We start from the raw sequence: 25486 nt of genomic DNA, 5'->3' as shown, positions 1-25486 counted from the left end.
TAGGAATCAACATGGATTCCGGAAACAGCGATCGTGTGAGACCCAACTCGCCTTATTTGTTCGTGAGACCCAGAAAATATTAGATACAGGCTCCCAGGTAGATGCCATTTTCCTTGACTTCCGGAAGGCGTTCGATACAGTTCCGCACTGTCGCCTGATAAACAAAGTAAGAACCTACGGAATATCAGACCAGCTGTGTGGCTGGATTGAAGAGTTTTTAGCAAACAGAACACAGCATGAAACTTCCTGGCAGATTAAAACTGTGTGCCGGACCGAGACTCGAACTCGGGACCTTTGCCTTTCGCGGGCAAGTGCTCTACCAACTGTCCTACTCAAGCACGACTCCCGCCCTGTCCTCACAGCTTCACTTCTGCCAGTACCTTGTGTACTACTTTCCAAGCTATACAGAAGCTCTCCTGAGAACCAGAAAGTTTCATATCAGCGCACACTCCGCTGCAGAGTGAAAATCTCATTCTGGAAACATCCCCCAGGCTGTGGCTAAGGCATCTCTCCGATATCCTTTCTTTCAGGAATGCTAGTCCTGCAAGGTTCGCAGGAGAGCTTCTGTAAAGTTTGGAAGGTAGGAGACGAGGTACTGGGAGAAGTACAGCTGTAAGGACGGGGCGTGAGTCGTGCTCGGGTAGCTCAGATGGTAGAGCACTTGCCCGCGAAAGGCAGAGGTTCCGAGTTCGAGTCTCGGCCCGGCACACAGTTTTAATCTGCCAGGAAGTTTCAAACATCAAGCTATTTGTACAGTATTAATGCTTGCGCAAATTTATGGTACATACTCTGAGGCACGCCTGGGCACGCAGACAGTTAGGGTACACTGCTTCTGTCCCGGGGGGTTCGGGGTGGCGACAGGAAGGGCATCCAGCCAAATCTGGTTAACCATAACAGCAGATCCCGCCAAGCCGGGATTAATGCTGGGAAAGAGAGAGAGGATGGTAACTGGTGGCCGTATACTTACCACTTACCCCCTGGATGCAATATGTGTGCCTCATCTGTGTGCCTCTCATATTATCGCTTGTCCAACTAAGAGAGCGTGCTTCTAAATGCTTGCATAAAGACTAAACTCCGCCCGAACAGGCCGTGAAGGCTCAACAGTACCGACCGACCGTCGTGTCATCCTCAGCGAACAGGCGTCACGGGATGTGGCATATGGAAGGGCATGTGGCCAGCACACCGCTCTCCCGGCCGTATGTCACTTTACGACACCGGGGCCGCTACTCCTCATCCTTGCTTGCACATCACTGTTGACAATCTAGAGCTATATGGAATAATACGGAATTTAGTTCCGTAACATCACGTGTCAGATACAGGGTTTGAGGGCGGCAAAGCTAAAAGAATTAAAGGCTGATACACTGCCGGCCATTAAAATTGCTACACCACGAAGATGACGCTCTATAGACGCGAGCCGGCCGGGGTGGCCGTGCGGTTCTAGGCGCTACAGTGTGGAACCGCGAGACCGCTACGGTCGCAGGTTCGAATCCTGCCTCGGGCATGGACGTGTGTGATGTCCTTAGGGTAGTTAGGTTTAAGTACGACGTTTGCAGCAGCACGGACTATCAGCTCGGTGACAGTCGCTGCGGTTACCCTCAACGCTCATAACAGAGAGGAGCGCCTGCGATGGTGCACTCGGCGACGAACTTGCGTGTACGAATGGCAAAACGTCATTTTTTCGGATGAATCCAGGTTCTGTTTACAGCATCACGATGGTCGCATCCGTGTTTGGCGACATTTCGGTGAACGCACATTGGAAGCGTGTATTCGTCATCGCCATACTGGCGTATCACCCGGCGTGATGTTATGGGGTGCCACTGGTTACACGTCTCGGTCATCTCTTGTTCGCATTGACGGCACTTTGAACAGTGGACGTTAAATTTCAGATGTCTTACGACCCGTGGCTATAACCTTCATTCGATCCCTGCGAAACCCTACATTTCAGCAGGGTAACGCACGACCACATGTTGCAGGTCCTGTACGGGCCTCTCTGGATACAGAAAATGTTCGACTGCTGCCCTGGCCAGCACATTCTTCAGATCTCTCACCAATTGAAAACGTCTGGTCAATGGTGGACGAGCAACTGGCTCGTCACAATACGCCAGTCACTACTCTTGATGAACTCTGGTATCGTGTTGAAGCTGCATGGGCAGCTGTACCTGTACTCACCATCCGAGCTCTGTTTGACTCAATTACCAGGTGTATCAAGGCCGTTATTACGGCCAGAGGTGGTTGTTCTGGGTACTGGTTTCTCAGGATCTATGCACCTAAATTGCGTGTAAATGTAATCACATGTCAGGTCTAGTATAATAAACTTGTCCAATGAATACCCGTTTATCATCTGCTTTTCTTCTTGGTGTAGCAATTTTAATGGCCAGTAGTGTATATGGAATAATACGGAATTTAGTTCCTTAACATCAGCTGTATTAGATACAGGGTTTGAGAGGGGGGGGGGGGGAGGGGGAAGCTAAAAGTATTAAATGCTGATAATAATGGGTGGCACGGATAAAACGAGTCAGCTGTGAGGTTTGACCACAATCGTGCCTAATGCCACCGTGGACGTGTAATACAAGGAGAGGGTCGTCGCACCCCGTGTTACTTACGTATCATCTCTTCTTTTAACGTCCAGAGTTGAAATCACGCGGTCTTCTTTTTGTTGAACGAGGAAAACGTTTCGTGCACACTGCTGCTCAGATTCGACAAGGAAAGCCCCCAGTAGGTGGTATGCAAGGCGTCAATTAAACCCTGGGGCGTTGATTCACAACATTTCACGGTCAAAAACGACACATCGCAATGCTATGAGCAACTGAACAACGTTTTTGACGAACGTTCGAGACTGTTGACAATCCGCAAGCGACTAAACCGTCCTCTAAGGACATCGTGAGCCTACAACCATGCTCAAGGTGATCCGACTCCTTCAGAGTGCAGTGCGAGTGCGATTTTTGCTCTGGTATACAGAGAGGTACAGCTAGGGACTGTTCAAAAATCATTCAATGAAAACTGAATGTGACGTGAAGCACCATAAGGGAGTTTAGACTTTTTCAGCCCTGCTGTTCTGCGGCCTCCTATGGCGTCATCGTGGCGGGGAGCGTGGATAAAACAAACGGCGACATCCTCTGCCCCCCCCCCCCCCCCCCACACTGCTTTACTGCGCAGATTAAAAATGTGCGTGTCAGAAAATGCGACAGCGTCGCAGCCTGAGGCTGGGCAAACCGCACCTCAGCGGTGGCGTACAGGCTGCCTGACGCTCAGGCGCTGGAGCAGCCGCAAGGCTGGACTGGTGTCTGCACTTTCTGAGACGCGCGTTTGCAACGCGCCCAGTGAAGCTGCGTGGGTGGCATCGACGGTGTTGCCGAACTGGAGGGGTCTAAAGGCGGCCCTGCATGCTTCTTCGTGTACCAACTTTAATGGCCAGTAGTGTAACATCGCTGACCGATAGATCTGTACCTACAGATTGGAAAATTGCGCAGGTCGCACCAGTGTTTAAGAAGGGTAGTAGGATTAATCCATCGAACTACAGACCTATATCATTGACGTCGGCTTGCAGTAGGAGCATATACTGTATTCAAACATTATGAATCACCTCGAAGGGAACGATCTATTGATACGTAATCAGCATCGTTTCAGACAACATCGTTCTTGTGCAATGCAGCTAGCTCTTTATTCGCACGAAGTAATGGCCACTATCGACAGGGGATCTGAGGTTGATTCCGTATTTCTGGATTTCCGGGAGGCTTTTGACACCGTTCCTCACAAGCGACTTCTAGTCAAGCTGCGGGCCTATGGGGTATCGTCTCAGTTGTGCGACTGGATTCGTGATTTCCTGTCAGGAAGGTCGCAGTTTGTAGCAAAACTGAAGTGATATCAGGTGTTCCCCAGGGAAGCGTCCTGGGACCTCTGCTGTTCATGAGCTATATAAATGACCTGGGTGACAATCTGAGCAGTTCTCTTAGGTTGTTCGCAGATGATGCTGTAATTTACTGTCAAGTAAGGTCATCCGAAGACCAGTATCAGTTGCAAAGCGATTTAGAAAAGATTGCTGTATGGTGTGGCAGGAGGCAGTTGACGCTAAATAACGAAAAGTGTGAGGTGATCCACACGAGTTCCAAAAGAAATCCGTTGGAATTCGATTACTCGATAAATAATACAATTCTCAAGGCTGTCAATTCAACTAAGTACCCGGGTGTTAAAATTACGAACAACTTCAGTTGGAAAGACCACATAGATAATATTGTGGGGAAGGCAAGCCAAAGGTTGCGTTTCATTGCCAGGACACTTAGAAGATGCAACAAGTCCACTGAAGAGACAGCTTACACTACACTCGTTCGTCCTCTGTTAGAATATTGCTGCGCGGTGTGGGATCCTTACCAGGTGGGATTGACGGAGGACATCGAAAGGGTGCAAAAAAGGGCAGCTCGTTTTGTATTATCACGTAATAGGGGAGAGAGTGTGGCAGATATGATACGCGAGTTGGGATAGAAGTCATTAAAGCAAAGACGTTTTTTCGTCGCGGCGAGATCTATTTACAAAATTTCAGTCGCCAACTTTCTCTTCCAAATGCGAAAATATTATGTTGAGCCCATCCTACATAGGTAGGAATGATCATCAAAATAAAATAAGAGAAATCAGAGCTCGAACAGAAAGGTTTAGGTGTTCGTTTTTCCCGCGCTGTTCGAGAGTGGAATGGTAGAGAGATAGTATGATTGTGGTTCGATGAACCCTCTGCCAAGCACTTAAATGTGAATTGCAGAGTAATCATGTAGATGTAGATGTAGTATACTTGACTGAGAAGTAGCGCAACCGGACACGAAAACTGATAACGAGAGTGGTATGCTGAGCACGTGCACCTACGTATCCGCTTTTGGTGACGGCTGTTGTCTGAGAATGACTCGGCGGCCGGTCGGTACCGGTGGGACTTCAGAGCCTGTTTCAAACATGTTTGTTTTTTGTGTAGAGACCACAATGACAGCTTCTGAGTGTGGCCGGTATGGTACACTCTTTAGAAATGCTTTGGAGGATGGAAATACGAGTTATGAAATTCACGTGCTATAAATACTACAGTGCCGACTCAAGTTCAAATGCATAAGGAAGAAAATAGGAAATGGAAAACTGGATATAGGGAAGCTTGGAAACCGTGAGACGCAGAAGAAGTTCCAAGAAAGGGCTAAGGATCTAATTCAACAGCATCCTATAGAGAATGTAGAACAACATTGGGAAAATATGAGAGATGGCCTAATAAAAGCAGCTGAAGAGATAATTGGAAAACAAAAACCTGAAAAGAGGAAGGAGTGGATAACTGATGAAATAATACTTATGTTTGAGGAAAGAAGGAAGCTCAAAAATAATGAAACGGAAGAAGGGAAAACGGCATACCGAGTGCTTAGGAACAAAATCAACAGGAAGTTGAAGCAAGTAAAAGAAAGATTCCTTGAAGATAGATGCAAAGAAGTTGAAGACCTTCTGAAGAAAGGGAACCTTGAATTAGCACACAAAACAGTGAAACGCTTCTTCTCAGGAGGACAAAGGATTAGATGTAATGCCCTAATAAGAGAGGATAATAAGATGGTGTATAATCATGAAGATATAGCACTTACGTGGAAGGAATATCTAGAGAAATTATATGGAGGCAACGTACAAGATGACATGATTGAAAGTGAGGATGAAGTAGATAAAGATGAATTAGGAGACAGCATACTAAGGTCTGAATTTGATCAGGCACTACAGGCACTTAAGCACGGAAAGCACCAGGAATTGACTCATTGCCTGCAGAAATCATCAAAGCAGCTGGAACAGAAATAAAAGATAAATTGTATAAATTAATCTGCCAAATATATGATACTGGAGAGCTGCCTGAGGACTTCAAAAAGTGTATTATTGTTCCATTACCAAAGAAAATGCCAGCAAAATCGTGTGCACAATACAGAACCCTCAGCCTAACATCACATGCATCAAAAATTTTGACGACCATCCTCCTCAGAAGAATTGAAGGGAACGTGGAATGCATGCTCACAGAAGACCAGTTTGGCTTTAGAAGAGGGAGAGGTACGCGAGAAGCCATTATGGCCCTAAGGCTCATAATAGAAAAAAGAATGGAAAAAGGAAAGGACACCTACATAGCATTTATTGACCTCGAAAAAGCCTTTGATAAGGTTGAATGGAAAAAACTATTCCAGATATTGAGGGAAACTGGAGCTAAGTACAAGGACAGGAGAACGATATGGAACATATACAAAGAAGAGGTGGCAATAGTGAGATGTGGGGAACATCAACAACAAGCAAAAATTAAACAGGGTGTGAGACAGGGATGTGCACTCTCCCCTGTCCTCTTTAATATGTACATACAGAAAGCAATGGGCGAGGTCAGAGAAAAGTTAGGACAAGCGAATGGAATCAGGATCCAGGGAAAAATAGTTGATATGCTGCGTTTTGCGGATGACATTGCTGTCCTAGCGGAAAATGAGGAAGAATTACAAGTAGTGTTGGAGGAAATGGAAAACACTCTTGCTACACGGTACAACATGAAAATTAATAAGTCAAAAACAAAAATCTTAGTTGCAAGCAAACAAAATAATCAAGCAATTACGAATATTAGGCTGAATGGAGAGAAGCTGAAAGAAATACAAGACTTTGTCTACTTGGGAAGCAGAATAACATCAGATGGTCGTAGTAGGAAATATGTAATAAGTAGAATAAATCAGGCAAAGATTGCATTCTATAAAAGGAAAGGACTCCTCACATCAAATATGATAAGTCTGGCGTTAAGGAAGCGGTTAATAAAGACCTTTGTTGGGAGTGTGCTTCCCTATGGCAGCGAAACCTGGACACTTGGAGAGGACGAAAGAAGAAGGATTGAAGGATTCGAAATGTGGTGTCTGCGAAGGATGTTAAAAATTCCATGGACGGCCAGGATGACAAATGAAGAAGTCCTGCAGAGAGCGGAGGAAGTTCCAGTTCTTTGGAAGACGGTCAAGAAGAGGAGAGATATATGGATGGGACACATTCTGAGACATGAAAGTCTTCTCCACACTATTCTTCTTCTTCTTCCGTGTCCGGATGCACCAATTATATCTTCCCTTCCCAGTAATTAGCAACGTAGATTGCTTTGTCATTGACTTTCAAAATATCATCTTTAGTGCATGTCACAGACATATCTGGGCAGATCAGTAGGTGGTCCAAGTCCTGTATTGCTCCGCATTCACACCTATCGCTATCACTGTAACCCCATTTAAATAGGTTTGATTTGCACCCAGTTACTCCAGTGCGCGGCCGGTTTAATGACCTCCAAGTTGTAAAAGGTAGTTGAAATCCTGCAGATCCCTCCTCAAGTAGTTCCATTGCGGAGTGTGGCACCATTTCTTCCCAAAGAGATAGCCGCCTTGCGACGGGCTCGGTGGCGAGTTCTTCAGTAGTTTCCATGAAACTCCTGCGGGATTTCAGCCGGACACGTTGTTTTCGGTGCATATACATCGGGTGTCGAGGATCATTCTTTTGTTTTGATCTTTCGATCTCGGCGGCTACTTGTCTGCGGATAGTGGGTGGTGCTATGCCTATGATGGGGTAAATGATGTCTGTGGGAGTTGGTTTGAGGCATCCTGTGGCAATACGTACAGTTTCGTTTACGGCGACGTCAACTTGCTTAGCGTGGGCAGAGTTCCTCCAAACTGGCGCCGCATATTCCGCAGCTGAGATACTCAGCACCAGACCTGTGGTGCGCAAAACATGTGGTTGAGCTCCCCACGATGAACCTGTTAGCTTCCGCAGTATGTTGTTCCTGGCACAGACCTTTTTTTTAGTGTTGTGACAGTGCTGCTTAAAAGTAAGTGCTCTGTCCAATGTTAGTCCCAGGTATTTTGGGCTGTTTGTATGTTTCAGCTCTTCCCCTTGCCACATGACTCGGAGTTTCCGTTTGGCTTGCTTGCTCCTAAGATGGAAGGCGGATACTTGTGATTTACTGGGGTTTGGTTTGAGATTATTGCCACACTATAACGGAACGCCTTGTGGAGGGCAAAAGGGCAAGAGGCAGACCTAGAAGAAAGTACATAAGCCAGATACTGCAGGACCTAGGATGCGGAAGTTTCACGGAATTGAAGAGGCTGGCCGACAATCGCACTGAATGGAGAGCTGCTGCAAATCAATCTTAGGATTGGCAACTTAAGAAGAAGAAATACTACAGAAAGTGCGACTGCCATGCGGTTTCGTTGTAAAAGGAACGTCTGGTGAGGACTGGGTTGTTCTCGTTTGTCTACGCTCTGGCCGGCTGTCGAGACGGAGCGGCCGCAGCCGAGGTGTCCTGTAAGACAATCAGCTGTGGGCGAGTGTGTCGCCGCGATGCGGACGCAGCCCGTACTGACCTGCGGGCGGCGGCGAGCGCGACGGCGTAGAGAATCTCGGCGGAGCGCAGCGCGGCCTCCAGCTCCCTGTCCAGCAGCTTCCAGTAGGGCCGCGTGGTGAAGTAGCCCGACCAGTAGGCGGGCCGGCCCTCGCTGAAGATGTCGCTGTAGACGAAGAAGTCGCCGCGGATGCGCGGGAAGCCGGCGCTGCTGTTGGCCGCGCGCAGCTTGGCCGAGCGCTCGCGCAGCGCGTCGAAGTAGTCCGACACCGTGCCGAAGTTCACCTGCAACACGGCGGCCACGTCCCACCTCACATCCTGGCTGCTCGGCACACTTGCGACACTGTCAATGGCATGTCGCGCAGCGCTCTGGCTAGGAGCAAGTTGAGACGCGTATAGCGCGTGTGGCGCGACGCAGCGCAGCGCGTGTTTTTGTAACATCACACAGGGTCAAATGGGGCCGCGCAGACTGCGACGCGACGCGACTGGGACGCGACACGCACCTGCGCCAGGTCGCGCGGTGTTGTGGTTGCGGCACAGTTTCTCGCGCCGCGCTTGCCTCGCTAGCGCCGTGGGAAATTTGAGGAGGGGAGCGGAAAAGTAGCCCGGCCATGTGCTCACATCGGTACGGCACATGTGAGCAGTGGTAGTACTGCCAATACGATAAATTTTGCCTTACTGTGTACTGAATTTTATTGCCTTTGGGTAGTGTTTCGTTTTTCGCCATTTAAACGCTCCAACTTTCTTCGTTAGCACGTTATACTTTCCTGTTATAGTTTTGTTTTGTTTTTCGTGTGTCAAGAAAAATGTATACTTCAGTAACTGATGAGCCATTGGCCGCTGGAATTTGCACCATATGCCTCCGTGATGTTTTCAGATCGCAAGAAGGGACAGAGGGTAGTGAATAAGGAAGCAAGGAATATTATAAAATCACGTGATTAAGAATCAAGGCAGGAAATTAAAGTAAGGTTATATTCTCGCTGCCTAGTAAGCTAGCGTATCTGTACGATCTGTTAAAAAAATTTAGAAAGGGATAATCTCCACAGGTGTGATACCTTTGTTCTTGTGGCAAAAAGCGTCCAAGATCTGAAGTATGGAAGTTTCACTGTTGTGTATGTAATAATGTATTACGACACACTGTACTACATGCAAGGGAACAACATATTTCGACTGCAAGCTAGAAACAGTCGAAAATCAGTCACAAATGACAATGTTTTAATTGGTTCGCCGTGATGAGAAAAAGCATTTCAATTGTTGCACGGACATCAGCATTAATAAACTAATTATACAACAACAGGCTACACAAATGAAGAAAATGGTCGGTATTATTACGAAAGTAGGAATATCCTAAAAGAGTGTCATGATTAGATATATTTAATTTGTTGAAATGTGCTGCTGAGATTGGCAAGCCCTAGATGAGTAAACAGTATCTGGCATGTGCCTATCATTCCGCCTGAAGGAACGCTCGTCATTGTTTTAATACTGCTCAGATCAAGAGAAGGAATAAAATCCTTTGGTAAGTTTCCATTGCAGTCCCTCAGTGTTAAAAATACGATGGGTTACGGGGATTCCACCAAAATTCCAACAGAATTGGCAATCTATTCTTGTGTGAGTTGTTCACCTTTTCTCATTGGAAGAAGTTTGTGAGTAACGGCCACATTTCTCTAGGTGACTGGATTAATTGCACTTCCTTTGTCACAGTGAAATTTGGCAAACTCATCTCACAGCAGATATTAAGACAGAATCCCGAAACGGAGTTCCTCATTAAACAAGTAATTGGCAATCACAGAGGTCAATAGCTTACGAAAAATCTCATAGTGTCGGCTTGCAGTAACATAAAAGAAGAAATTTCGTTTTTATTTTCATACTAGGAAGCTCTTGTTTCGCTAGCTGTCGATAACCAAAAACTTACAGTCACTGGAGTGAAATAAATAAAGAGGGAAGTATGAGTACTGATACATCGCAATAGATAAGAAAGTTCCGTGTGTTTAAGAATTGGACAAACACTCTTCCCCTTAGTGGGCTATCATTCGCCAAACTTTCGTTTCGATGTCTCGAGCGGTTTAGGAGGTATGAGAGATGTTGCGAGTATTTCATTCTCGCGGGCGTGAGATCGGAAATAAGCGCGCGCTACATGGGATCCATTTTCTCGAGATCGGAGGTAGATAGAGACCTCCTCCCAAGACTAAACAAATATTCAGCATGTTAGCTAAATTTCATACGCAGCAACATATAGTGTAATACGCACCGCACCAAATGCAAAATCATAGCGACCCCTAATTTTCGTTGCAAACTTTTTGAATTTTGCATAGTGTCGCGCTGTAGTCTAGTGTCACGTCACACGTGCTATACGCTTCTCAATTTGCGCCTAGCCTCTAGGCTGGGCGCAAAGTGAGACGAGTACAGCGCGTGTGACGTGACACTAGACTACAGCGCGACACGCACGAGTCGCGCGGGTGCGGCGCACATTGCGACGGATACACGACACCTCGCACGCGCCGGCTGGCGACGCTCTGCGCTGACAGAACCGAAGCGCGCGCAACCTGTTACCTTCCTCAAACGATTTTACAGAACCTATTCTCTGAAAATATTTGACTTTTGCCTTACTTGTAGCGTTATATGTCAGCTTCGTGACGAAGTGCCCATCTCCTCGCTAATGACCATTCTCATTGCGATGTGCACATTTTAGTAACACACTACGCAAAACTCAAAAAGTTTGCAACGAAAATTAGGGGTCGCTATGATTTTGCGCTTGATGCGTATTACACCATATGTTGCTGCATACGAAATTTAGCAAACATGTTCAATTTTTGTTTAGACTTGGGAGGAGGTCTCTATCTGCCTCCGATCTCGAGAAAATGGATCCCGTGTAGCGCGCTCACTTCCGATCTGCTGCCCGCGAGAATGAAATACTCGCAACATCTCTCATATCTCCTAAACCGCTCGAGACATCGAAACGAAAGTTTGGCGAATGATAGCACACTAGGGGGAGAGTGTTTGGCCAATTCTTAAACACACGGAACTTTTTTATCTATTGCGATATATCAGTACTTATACTTCCCTTTTTATTTATTTCACTCCAGTGACTGTAAGTTTTTAGAGTTACTGACAACTAGAGAAACAAGAGCTTCCTAGTATGAAAATAAAAACGAAATTTCTTCTTTTATGTTACTGCAAGCCGACACTATGAGGTTTTTCGTAAGCTATTGAGCTCTGTGATTGCCAATTACTTGTTTAATGAGGCACTCCGTTCCGGAATTCTGTCGCAATAGCTGCTGTGAGATGAGTTTGCCAAATTACACTGTGACAAAGCAAGTACAATTAAACCAGTCACCAAGAGAAATGTGGCCGTTACTCACAAACGATGATGCTTCTTTGAGTGAGAAAAGGTTAACAACTCACACAAAAATAGACTGCCAATTCCGTTGGAATTTTGGTGGAATCCCCGTAACCCATCATATTTTTGACACTGAGCGACTGCAATGGAAACTTAGGAAAGGATTTTATTCCTTCTCTTGATCTCAGCAGTATTAAAATAGTGACGAGCGTTCCTTCAGGCGGAATGATAGGCACATTCCAGGCACTGGTTACTCACCTACGGCTTGCCAAATTGACAATGCGTGATCGCGAATAAAATAGTTGTTATTGAGAAAAATAAACAATTGATCTGTCGCACAACACAATGGTCAGTGTATTGTCAGCAGCGGAGGATAAAGCGCGCGACAGGAATGCACAAGCTAGCCATGTGTGCCTTGTGAGATCGAGTTCGAAAAACATTCTCACGAAAGTAAATCTGCCTTTGACAGCAGCACATTTCAACAAATTAAATATATCTAATCATAATACTCTTTTAGGATATTCCTACTTTCGTAATAATACGGACCACTTTCTTCGCCGGCCGAAGTGGCCGTGCGGTTAAAGGCGCTGCAGTCTGGAACCGCAAGACCGCTACGGTTGCAGGTTCGAATCCTGCCTCGGGCATGGATATTTGTGATGTCCTTAGGTTAGTTAGGTTTAACTAGTTCTAAGTTCTTAGAAAATTTAAAAAGGGAAATGGATAGGTTAAAGTTAGATATAGTGGGAATGAATGAAGTTCGGTGGCAGGAGGAACAAGACTTTTCGTCAGGTGATTACAGGGTTATAAATACAAAATCAAATAGGGGTAATGCAGGAGTAGGTTTAATAATGAATAAAAAAAATAGGAGTGCGGGTAAGCTACTACAAACAGCATAGTGAACGCATTATTGTGGCCAAGATTGACACAAACCCCATGCCTACTACAGTAGTACAAGTTTATATGCCAACTAGCTCTGCAGATGATGAAGAAATTGATGAAATGTATGACGAGATAAAAGAAATTATTCAGGTAGTGAACGGAGACGAAAATTTAATAGTCACGGCTGACTGGAATTCGTCAGTAGGAAAAGGGAGAGAAGGAAACATAGTAGGTGAATATGGGTTGGGGGGAAGAAATGAAAGAGGAAGCTGCCTTGTAGAATTTTGCACAGAGCATAACTTAATCATAGCTAACACTTGGTTCAAGAATCATAAAAGAAGGTTGTATACCTGGAAGAATCCTGGAGATACTAAAAGGTATCAGATAGATTATATAATGGTAAGACAGCGATTTAGGAACCAGGTTTTAAATTGTAAGACATTTCCAGGGGCAGATGTGGATTCTGACCACAATCTATTGGTTATGAACTGCAGATTGAAACTGAAGAAACTGCAAAAAGGTGGGAATTTAAGGAGATGGGATCTGGATAAACTGAACGAACCAGAGGTTGTACAGAGTTTCAGGGAGACCATAAGGGAACAATTGACAGGAATGGGGGAAAGAAATACAGTAGAAGAAGAATGGGTAGCTCTGAGGGATGAAGTAGTGAAGGCAGCAGACGATCAAGTAGGTAAAAAGACGAGGGCTAATAGAAATCCTTGGGTAACAGAAGAAATATTGAATTTAATTGATGAAAGGAGAAAATATAAAAATGCAGTAAATGAAGCAGGCAAAAAGGAATACAAACGTCTTAAAAATGAGATTGACAGGAAGTGCAAAATGGCTAGGCAGGGATGGCTAGAGGACAAATGTAAGGATGTAGAGGCTTGTCTCACTAGGGGTAAGATAGATACTGCCTACAGGAAAATTAAAGAGACCTTTGGAGAGAAGAGAACCACTTGTATGAATATCAAGAGCTGAGATGGCAACCCAGTTCCAAGCAAAGAAGGGAAGGCAGGAAGGTGGAAGGAGTATATAGAGGGTCTATACAAGGGCGATGTACTTGAGGACAATATTATGGAAATGGAAGAGGATGTACATGAAGACGAAATGGGAGATAAGATACTGCGTGAAGAGTTTGACAGAGCACTGAAAGACCTGAGTCGAAACAAGGCCCCGGGAATAGACAACATTGCATTAGAACTACTGATGGCCTTGGGAGAGCCAGTCCTGACAAAACTCTACCATCTGGTGAGCAAGATGTATGAGACAGGCGAAATACCCTCAGACTTCAAGAAGAATATAATAATTCCAATCCCAAAGAAAGCAGATGTTGACAGATGTGAAAATTTACCGAACTATCAGTTTAATAAGTCACAGCCGCAAAATACTAACGCGAATTCTTTACAGACGAATGGAAAAACTGGTAGACGCGGACCTCGGGGAGGATCAGTTTGGATTCCGTAGAAATGTTGGAAGACGTGAGGCAATACTAACCTTACGACTTATCTTAGAAGAAAGATTAAGAAAAGGCAAACCTACGTTTCTAGCATTTGTAGACTTAGAGAAAGCTTTTGACAATGTTAACTGGAATACTCTCTTTCAAATTCTGAAGGTGGCAGGGGTAAAATACAGGGCGTGAAAGGCTATTTACAATTTGTACAGAAACCAGATGGCAGTTATAAGAGTCGAGGGGCATGAAAGGGAAGCAGTGGTTGTGAAAGGAGTGAGACAGGGTTGTAGCCTCTCCCCGATGTTATTCAATCTGTATATTGAGCAAGCAGTAAAGGAAACAAAAGAAAAATTCGGAGTAGGTATTAAAATTCATGGAGAAGAAGTAAAAACTTTGAGGTTCGCCGATGACATTGTAATTCTGTCAGAGACAGCAAAGGACTTGGAAGAGCAGTTGAACGGAATGAACAGTGTCTTGAAAGGAGGATATAAGATGAACATCAACAAAAGCAAAACGAGGATAATGGAATGTAGTCAAATTAAATCGGGTGATGCTGAGGGAATTAGATTAGGAAATGAGACACTTAAAGTAGTAAAGGAGTTTTGCTATTTAGGGAGTAAAATAACTGATGATGGTCGAAGTAGAGAGGATATAAAATGTAGACTGGCAATGGCAAGGAAATCGTTTCTGAAGAAGAGAAATTTGTTAAGATCGAGTATAGATTTAAGTGTCAGAAAGTCGTTTCTGACAGTATTTGTATGGAGTGTAGCCATGTATGGAAGTGAAACATGGACGATAACCAATTTGGACAAGAAGAGAATAGAAGCTTTCGAAATGTGGTGCTACAGAAGAATGCTGAAGATAAGGTGGGTAGATCACGTAACTAATGAGGAGGTATTGAATAGGATTGGGGAGAAGAGAAATTTGTGGCACAACTTGACTAGAAGAAGGGATCGGTTGGTAGACATGTTTTGAGGCATCAAGGGATCACCAATGTAGCATTGGAGGGCAGCGTGGAGGGAAAAAATCGTAGAGGGAGACCAAGAGATGAATACACTAAGCAGATTCAGAAGGATGTAGGTTGCGGTAGGTACTGGGAGATGAAGAAGCTTGCACAGGATACAGTAGCATGGAGAGCTGCATCAAACCAGTCTCAGGACTGAAGACCACAACAACAACAACAATGCTGATAATGCGCATGCAACAATTGAAATGCTTTTTCTCATCACGGTGAACCAATTAAAACATTGTTATTTGTGACTGCTTTTCGACTGTTTCTAGCTTGCAGTGGAAATATGTTGTTCACATGCATGTAGTACAGTGTGTCGTATTACATTATTACATCCATATCAGAGTAATCACAGTGAAACTTCTATACTTCAGATCTCGGACGCTTTTTACCACAAGAACAAAGGGATCACACCAGCGGAGATTATCCCGTTCTGAATTTTTGTAACAGATCGTAGAGATACGCTAGCTTACTAGGCAGCGAGAATATAACCTTGCTTTACTTTCCTGCCTTGATTCTTAATCACATGATTCTATAATAGCCTGTTCCTTGCTTCCTTATTCACTACCCTCTGTTCCTTGTTTCGATCTGAAAACATCGCGGAGGCATATGGTGGAATTCCAGCGGCTAGTGGCTCACCAGTTACTGAAGTATGCATTTTTCTTGACAGAAGAAAAGCAAAACTATGCAGATATAAATAACAGGAAAGTATAATGTGCTAACGAAGAAAGGTGGAGCGTTTAAATGGCAAAAACGAAACACTACCCAAAGGCAACAAAATTTAGTACACAGTAAGACAAAATTTACCGTACGGGCAATACTACCACCGCTCATATGAGCCGTTCCGATGTGAGCACATGGCCGGGCTACTTTTCTGCTCCCCGCCTCAAATATCCCACGCTGCTAGCGAGGCACGCGCAACGCGCTGCGCGAGAAACTGTGCCACAACTACAACGCCGCGCGACCTGGCGCAGGCGCGCGTCGCGTCCCAGTCGCGTCGCGTCGCAGTTTCCGCCGGGGTCCCATTTGACCTGTGAAGCTACCAAAACAGGCGCTGTGCTGCGTCGCGCCGCACGCGCTATACTCGTCTCAACTTGCGCCTAGCGTTACATCGACGCTGCTTGTCACTCTTGGAATTGTCAATGCCAGGTTTCTCAGCAATACACAGGGTGTTTCAAAAATGACCGGTATATTTGAAACGGCAATAAAAACTAAACGAGCAGCGATAGAAATACACCGTTTGTTGCAATATGCTTGGGACAACAGTACATTTTCAGGCAGACAAACTTTCGAAATTACAGTAGTTACAATTTTCAACAACAGATGGCGCTGCGGTCTGGGAAACTCTATAGTACGATATTTTCCACATATCCACCATGCGTAGCAATAATATGGCGTAGTCTCTGAATGAAATTACCCGAAACCTTTGACAACGTGTCTGGCGGAATGGCTTCACATGCAGATGAGATGTACTGCTTCAGTTGTTCAATTGTTTCTGGATTCTGGCGGTACACCTGGTCTTTCAAGTGTCCCCACAGAAAGAAGTCACAGGGGTTCATGTCTGGCGAATAGGGAGGCCAATCCACGCCGCCTCCTGTATGTGTCGGATAGCCCAAAGCAATCACACGATCATCGAAATATTCATTCAGGAAATTAAAGACGTCGGCCGTGCGATGTGGCCGGGCACCATCTTGCATAAACCACGAGGTGTTCGCAGTGTCGTCTAAGGCAGTTTGTACCGCCACAAATTCGCGAAGAATGTCCAGATAGCGTGATGCAGTAATCGTTTCGGATCTGAAAAATGGGCCAATGATTCCTTTGGAAGAAATGGCGGCCCAGACCAGTACTTTTTGAGGATGCAGGGACGATGGGACTGCAACATGGGGCTTTTCAGTTCCCCATATGCGCCAGTTCTGTTTATTGACGAAGCTGTCCAGGTAGAAATAAGCTTCGTCAGTAAACCAATGCTGCCCACATGCATATCACCGTCATCAATCCTGTGCACTATATCGTTAGCGAATGTCTCTCGTGCAGCAATGGTAGCGGCGCTGAGGGGTTGCCGCATTTGAATTTTGTACGGATAGAGGTGTAAACTCTGGCGCACGAGACGATACGTGGACGTTGGCGTCATTTGGACCGCAGCTGCAACACGGCGAACGGAAACCCGAGGCCGCTGTCGGATCACCTGCTGCACTAGCTGCGCGTTGCCCTCTGTGGTTGCCGTACGCGGTCGCCCTACCTTTCCAGCACGTTCATCCGTCACGTTCCCAGTCCGTTGAAATTTTTCAAACAGATCCTTTATTGTATCGCTTTTCGGTCCTTTGGTTACATTAAACCTCCGTTGAAAACTTCGTCTTGTTGCAACAACACTGTGTTCTAGGCGGTGGAATTCCAACACCAGAAAAATCCTCTGTTCTAAGGAATAAACCATGTTGTCTACAGCACACTTGCACATTGTGAACAGCACACGCTTACGTACAGAATGGCGCACCCACAGACTGCGTTGTCTTCTATATCTTCCACATCACTTGCAGCGCCATCTGTTGTTGAAAATTGTAACTACTGTAATTTCGAAAGTTTGTCCGCCTGAAAATGTACTGTTGTCCCAAGCATATTGCAACTAACGGTGTATTTCTATCGCTGCTCGTTTAGTTTTTATTGCCGTTTCAAATATACCAGTCATTTTTGAAACACCCTGTATAAATCCGTGTCCTACGTGAGCGACAGAAGCGGGAGACAGCGCCCGACAGCTTCAGGCGACAAAACACAACCGCAGGTGTAGTTACGGAGGCCACACCTGTGTCGCTGCCTGTCTCCCGCTTCAACTGGCGACGCTTGAATCCAGACGTGTTTGAACCTCGTCGCTGCAGCACGCGCGGCACAGAGCGACAGCCACGTGTCTTCTCGCCGAAGCAGTGGAGCGGACGCGACGACATCTATGAATTACTTAACATCCGATTTTAAGAAAACTGTTCTGTGAAAAAATTTGACTCTTACGCATCTTAGAGCTTGATATCCTGAAACGATAATGGTCTGAATTTATTTTCCTTATTCGTCATAGTTACTGTGCTGCACGAAATTGGCTACATGGCTGCACGAAATTTCTAACAATTTGCAGAGGTAAAATCACATTGTGTAGACTTCCCGTATAGTTCATTTAAGGCCATACATTATTGCGTATGAAATGTAACCAATATGTCTAAATTGTATTTAAAGTTGAGACCGGAAAAATATCTCTTTTCATTGTTGAGATATTGCTCTTATATCCGCGGACGGGTCGCTCGCATCGCGTCCGAACTTTACCTGCGCTTGAGAGTAATGAGGGTAATCGACGAAAACTTAATTAATAAGCTGAGGAAAAATTGAAATATTTCACGAAAAGCTGCTGCCAAGCTATGTAAATGAATTGTCAAAAATTTCATCTGTTCGAGACCTAACTATTTTGCACATAAAAAATACGTTGTGCGGTATTTAAATGTCAAAACGATTTACTTCGAATCAAGTACGTTAGGAAGGCAAATGACGAGCTAGTAAGATCATGCTTTCTGAGTAAACCTCGAAAATAAAAAAATGAAAGTAATGAGTCAAATATTTTATGAAATGATTTGTATACAAGAAATAAGCAGATCAGAGGAAAGTTCTACGTGCCTTTCGATGATGCTCGAAATCGTAAACAGAAAATGAGGTGCAGCAAACGTTTCCCTCATGTTTTCTGGTTCATAGTTTTAGACAAATCATTTCACAAAACGAAACTTCCTGGCAGATTAAAACTGTGTGCTCAGTCGGTAGAGCACTTGCCCGCGAAAGGGAAAGGTCCAGAGTTCGAGTCTCGGTCCGGCACACAGTTTTAATCTGCCAGGTAGTTTCATATCAGCGCACACTCCGCTGCAGAGTGAAAATCTCGTTCTGCATTTCACAAAACGTTTGACTACCTTTTCCAAAATTATTTAAGCTTTACTTTTACAGACTGTTTAGAGTAATTGAAACGTTTGGCCTTAACATTGACTCCTAATTAATTACGTTCGCAGCATCAAATATCTGAAAATTTCATGGTTCATTGTAATTTATTGGGAATTAAATGTGTCTGATATACTCGAATGTGTGTGAAGATCAAGTTATTTCACAAGGCCTTAAAAATATACTTAGCGATGCAGTGTAAACAGTATACATAAAACTTAATATACAGAATCGTAACTGAGTCAGTAAAAATTTAATAAGGCGCGGGAGTCGAACCCATTAGCCTCACCTCACACGTAGTTAGGAACTGCAAATCCTAACCCTACTGCACACTATTATCAATATGTATCCTTATGTTTGTATTTGCATAGTTAGTCATGTAGTAGTCATTCTCCCACATTTCTCGGCCATTAAAAGTTCTTGATCATGTAGAAAAACATTCGTATTTAATTTACTGATGAGGTAGTGAATGCTCCTCTCCTCATTCACATGCATTCAAGGAATTTGTCTGGTGATCTTCGTAGTTGACGATACTTATGAAATTCCCCAGGGCGATTCCTCCCTTTGTAAATTTCATGCACAGCATTCCTACATTTACATCCATATTCCACAAGCCACCTGACGGTGTGTGGCGGAGGGTACCTTGAGTACCTCTATCGGTTCTCCCTTCCATTCCAGTCTCGTATTGTTCGTGGAAAGAAGGATTGTCGGTATGCCTCTCTGTGGTCTCTAATTACTCTGATTTTATCCTCATGGTCTCTTCGCGAGATATACGTACGAGGGAGCAATATACTGCTTTCCTTTTCGCTTTGTTTTCTTAAGTAAACCTAATTCTGTAGCCTATATTCCAAGTACAGTATTTTACTGGTTAGGGACGCCTTTTTATAGGAACAGCTGGTTGGCTCTAAGCAGCCATCTTGTAGAGCGACATGGTCGCTCGCACACAGGATGCTGCTTCTTGTCGCTGGACTGTCGCGTATCCAGAAGTCGCTCGCAGTCGCTCGCTTCTGTCACTCACGTAGGACACGGCCTAAGGGCGGCCACCCAGCAGCCATGTGACATCTCTCCTCGACCATATTTCGCCACAGTTGGTTGGTCGATCTAGGGAAGGGGATCAAACAGCGAGGTCATCGTTCCTGTAAGATTAGGGAAGGATGGGGAAGGAAACTGGCCGTTCCCTTTCAAAGGAACCATCCGGGAATTTACCTAAAGCAATTTATGGAAACCGCAGAAAACGTAAATCAGGATGGCTGGACGCGGGTTTGAACCGTTTCCCTCCCGAATGCGGGTCCAGTGTGCTAACCACTGCTCCACCTCGCTCGGTTTCGCCTCGGTGCAACTACGTAGACGCCATATGCCTTCTATCATTCAAAAAAATGGTTCAGATGGCTCTGAGCACTATGGGACTCAACTTCTGAGGTCATCAGTCCCCTAGAACTTAGAACTACTTAAACCTAACTAACCTAAGGACATCACACACATCCATGCCCGAGGCCGGATTCGAACCTGCGATTGTAGCAGCAACGCGGTTCGTGACTGAAGCGCCTAGAACCCTCGGCCGCAGCGGCCGGCTTCTGATGACAAAGGAGACACTTCATAGCATATTTCTCCGTTATGCTTTTGTAAACTAAGTTTCTGCCTCACACCGGATTTTACTTGCGTGTACAAGTAGGGTAACTTTCAGCTTCTGTATCTCTAAAACTGACAACGATATCTGGATATGGTTCAAATGGCTCTGAGGACTATGGGGCTTAACATCTGAGGTCATCAGTCCTCAAGACTTAGATCTACGTAAACCTAACTAACCTAACGAAATCACACACATCCATGCCCCAGGCAGGATTCGAACCTGCGACTGTAGCAGCAGCGCGGTTCCTGACTGAAGCGCCTAGAACCGCCACAACAGCCGGCCGACACAACAGCAGTAGCAGATCTTAACCACATCATATTGACACGTTCCAGGTGCACGACTGCACAATCACACAGGTTACCCCCCCCCCTTTCCCCCCACCCACCAGTGTTCCTGTTTTACTCCGCCGTTTCGTAAATATAACTTGCTCGCAGACGATTTGAAAGCCACCAGCATCCAACTTAAATTTACGAGTTGCTGAGGTCTTCGTTTTGACATGGCATCGGCCCAGTTCGTAATTAGTGCGTAATTTTGTATTTTAATTTGCGTACAGAGCTCTGTTTGTACATTAATTTTTCATCATTGCCCTCTTGCGCATTTTATTTCACTGTTCTACTGGCACTATTGTACATACCGTTGGTTGTATTGCGTTTTTTTGGGTTTTTCTTTTGTTTTAACTCTTTGAAGGGCAGGCAAAACTGTAGCTAACCACATACGTAGACGGTTTCAATGGGCGGTGGTCACTGTGGCTAACCACATAATATTTTCTCCCTTTACCGCTCAGGGGCCAGTAGTCTCTCTGCCAGCCACGTAATTGTTGCCTAAAATGCCGCTAGATGGCAGCGCAGGTCTTCTGCGCGAATTTTTGCCACGTATTCAGAACAATAGTTGATACTTGATTGTTAACACTGTTCTTGGAAGCGGCGTGCAGTATTCTCTGTAGCTCTTCTTTATACGACTACTTTGGTAAGTAATTGATTCTATTTATGTGTTGATCACATATAAGTCTACATGTAATGTAACTTCAAATTGAAACAGAATTTTCCGTGTTTTACAGATAAATTTCTGCTCCACCCAGCATATTTTCTTTGTCTCCATCGAATATGTCTAGCCGAAAAGGAATAACTGAGGACGAATGTTACCGAATTTTATTTGAAGAAATATCTTCTAGTGACAGCAGTGTTGACAGTGATGGAAATGACCCCACACTCACGACAAGCTGCGCAACTCCTAGTCTAGTGTGCAGTCGTGTGGTTCTAAATTTAACCAGTTGTCTTCATGGAAAGAATCATATTATTTTCATGGACAATTATTTTACATCATATGATCTGTTCAAGGACCTAAAATCCAATGGTGTATACGCTTGAGGAACAATAAATCCAAGAAGGAAAAACGTACTACGACTCAAGGAGGAAAAGGAACTGGAAAGAGGGGAATTCGATTACAAAATAAGCAATGATGGCATAGTAATCTATAGATGGAAAGACAACAGGGCAGTCAACTTGATTTCAACACGTCATTCACCATCAAATGTGTCCACAGTAACTCTAAAAATGAAAGATGGAACAATAACCAATGTCACTTGTCCAATTGCATTGAAAGACTACAATCCAGTATGAACTATGTGGATAATTTTGATCGCCTAAAGTCAGACTATGCTATTGACAGAAAAAGCAAGAAATGGTGGATGAGATTGTTTCTTCACTTTTTAGAATGCAGTGTGACAAAGGTGTTCATTGTGCACAAAGAAATCGAAATGGAGCAGTTCTCCAATAAAGACATCCGTCGAGAGGGTACAAAATCTTGTTGGCTCCAAAAATAGTTTCAGTGGCAGCTAATTTTGCCTCTGTATCCCAAAGTAGTATAGCAACCCAGATCAAATCAGACAAACCATACGTAGAAGAAAGTATTCGCCAGGAAAGCAGTAAACAACAACACTCATCATCTAGAAGATGCGCAGTTTGCAGTTCAAAGAAAAATTCAGTGCGAGTGGTGTGGATGTGTTCAGTGTTCAAAGTACCATTGTGTCTGAGAGCAGGCAAGAACTGTTTCAAGAGATACCAAGAAAATTAAAAACTAGTTATTTCAAAGTTCAACCACCAAATATCGAATTTGTATACTGTAATGCGGTGGTGGTTACCTGTAGTGACCACATTTAATGTTAATATTTTGTTGTTGTTTAAGTGAATTTTTACGAAAGTGTATAAAACATCGCAAGACAATAAAACAAATGTGTTGCAAGTAAAAGAAATTTGAAATTTGCAATTAATTTTTCTTGCCCCACTAGGGTAAATTTTAGTGGAGTTTACCTGCCCCTCAAAGAGTTAAGGATGTCTGTCTGTATGCTACACTTGGTTGCTTCGTTGACTTGGTGGAAGGGACAGGACCAGACAGCAAGGTCAGCAGTCCCTTCGAATCAGGAAATGATGGGCAAGCAAGTCAGCTGTGTCGTTTCCATAGGAACCATCCCAGAATTTGCCTGAAGCGATTTGGGGAAATCACGGAAAACCTAAATCAGAATGCCCGGGCGCAGGTTTGAACCGTCACCCTTTACATGTTTGTCGATGTTGCTCTATAGTGCTGTTTGTAACCCTGCTCCGATGTCACTCTCATCATTACTGTCGCTTGGTGTGTGACCAACTGCGTTTTTATTTTACTCTAAGAGTGTGTTTGTGTGCTAATTTCGTAATTTTATGCAATTCTGCTTTTTTCCAATTATGTTTCACTGGCACCTAACTATTGAAATAACACTAGTGCCCATTAAGAATCTGGGACAGATCACGTATCTGGATATGTGGTTACCCCTTTGAGTAGAGAGTCCATACAGAATAATGTGGCCAGTAGGTGGCGTGACAAGCGTGGCGAGAGCGATAGTGGTGTGGGTTGCGGGCAGGCGTTGCAGGGGAAATGCCGAGCGCCAGAGGGGAAATGCTGTTCTAAACTAAAGCCGTCGGCACACGGACCGGGCAGTCGAACGTCAACGTCGAGCGTGCCAAGTTCACCGTGCTGCTGAACGCTCAGGAACGATGCAGCTCGTGCAAACAGTACGTGGGCCGCAACGTGGTATACGCGATCGCAACGCACTCCGGCGGCAGTTTGAGGGATGTTTCTAGTTCGTAAATCACACTGTTTATTCAATGGGCGAGCGTAAAATTCCCACGCTAGCTCTATTAAAACACACATTTTCTGCATCGTCCACGAAAAGGAAAGTAGCACGTCCAGGAAAGTACCACGACCAATCAGTAAGGACAGAGACATACAATAGTTCTATTACAAACAGTGCAGTACAAATTTGCAATACTTCTCCACATAGCCGGCCGCGGAGGTCTTGCGGTTCTAGGCGTGCAGTCCGGAACCGTGCGACTGCTACGGTCGCAGGTTCGAATCCTGCCTCGGGCATGGTTCAAAAATGGTTCAATTGGCTCTGAGCACTATGGGACTTAACATCTATGGTCATCAGTCCCCTAGAACTTAGAACTACTTAAACCTAACTAACCTAAGGACAGCACACAACACCCAGCAATCACGAGGCAGAGAAAATCCCTGACCCCGCCGGGAATCGAACCCGGGAACCCGGGCGTGGGAAGCGAGAACGCTACCGCACGACCACGAGATGCCTCGGGCATGGATTTGTGTGATGTCCTTAGGTTAGTTAGGTTTAAGTTGTTCTAAGTTCTAGAAGACTAATGACCACAGCAGTTGAGTCCCATAGTGCTCAGAGCCATTTGAACCATTTTTGAACTTCTCCACATAAGATAAACATTATTTCATCATTCCCACATTTTAGTAAAACCCCAAAGTCAGTCTTACTTGGTCACTGTTCCTACCCAGTAGCAGAATCTTTGCAACATGTGAATTACGAACAGTAAAAGAAAAAGAAGCAAAATATCGTTATACAAGTAGCGCAAGCTGTTCTGTAGATTAAGCTAATTCAACAAACTCACCCCTCGAAAAAAGGTGAACTATTACTTACATAACATCGAATATCATAGTATATACTTAAATTAAATTAATAAGGAAGTATCAGAACGTAATAAAAACGGATATGTTAGGAAAATAATTCGAAATTTCCGGGACGCGAACCACCGCCCGAGGTTTCAATTTTTGACAGATCAGTGACGCTACTCACTACGCATTTTTCCCATTTTGTTCTGTATTGTTCGTTGAGCATGGTCTTGGCAGACGTCACAAGACATCCGTTCAAGTTGAACGCTGGTTCCCCTCCCTCAGTTTTTTATTACAGAGGGCGAGCGGCCCTCTGACCGAACACGCTGAGGTACCGTGCCGGCACGCTAAACCTACAAGACGCTCCTGGTAACAAATCATAGCATGTTACCGCTTGCTGACAACTTTAGTCCTAGATATGTTACTGATTCAAATTTAATTATAACAAATTGTACCAAGAACAATGGGTTTTGGGTGGATCTTCAGTGTGTCACTGCCTTCAAATTGGAACGATTCACACAGTTAACAACGGGTTTTCCAGTGATCCTCGATTTGCTGGTTCTCAAAAACGGCATATACACGTACAGGCTTGAAATGAATGCCAATATGGCGCCTCACAACTCTGTGCTGAAGGAAGATGGCGAACATGTGACGTAGGTAGCGTCGTGCCATCTGATTGGTCAACGCTCAGACGCACGCTCAGAATATCTGACATGCCAGATATTCCTCTGCACGTTGGGAAAGACTCCCGAGCGTGCTATTCCACGCCGTGACGTGAGAAACTCGGCACGCTCAACGCCCAGCGTTCGGATGCACGGTCCGTGTGCCGACGGCTTAAGCCTACTCTCACCTGTTTCGTTATTACTAAGTGGAGCCCATACACGGCCATACTTGCATGGTGACCGCGGGAAAAAATCTCCTGTCACCTCTGCTTTGTTTAGCATCCA

General features: G+C 44.8%; 1 protein-coding gene across 1 annotated transcript in view; it reads right to left on the bottom strand.

The window, feature by feature from the left end:
- LOC124554176 (alpha-mannosidase 2) overlaps positions 1-25486 on the bottom strand; it is a 792511-nt gene that overhangs the window by 250396 nt on the left and 516629 nt on the right. Inside the window, exon 7 of the mRNA XM_047128249.1 lies at positions 8352-8614. Coding sequence (XP_046984205.1) covers positions 8352-8614 — 263 coding nt within the window. The remainder of the gene's footprint in view (positions 1-8351; positions 8615-25486) is intronic.

Source organism: Schistocerca americana, chromosome 11 (assembly GCF_021461395.2).
Source record: "Schistocerca americana isolate TAMUIC-IGC-003095 chromosome 11, iqSchAmer2.1, whole genome shotgun sequence".
Classification (NCBI taxonomy): Eukaryota; Metazoa; Arthropoda; class Insecta; order Orthoptera; family Acrididae; genus Schistocerca; species Schistocerca americana.
The sequence above is the reverse complement of the archived record's forward strand: the minus strand, read 5'-3'. Positions and strand labels throughout refer to the sequence as shown.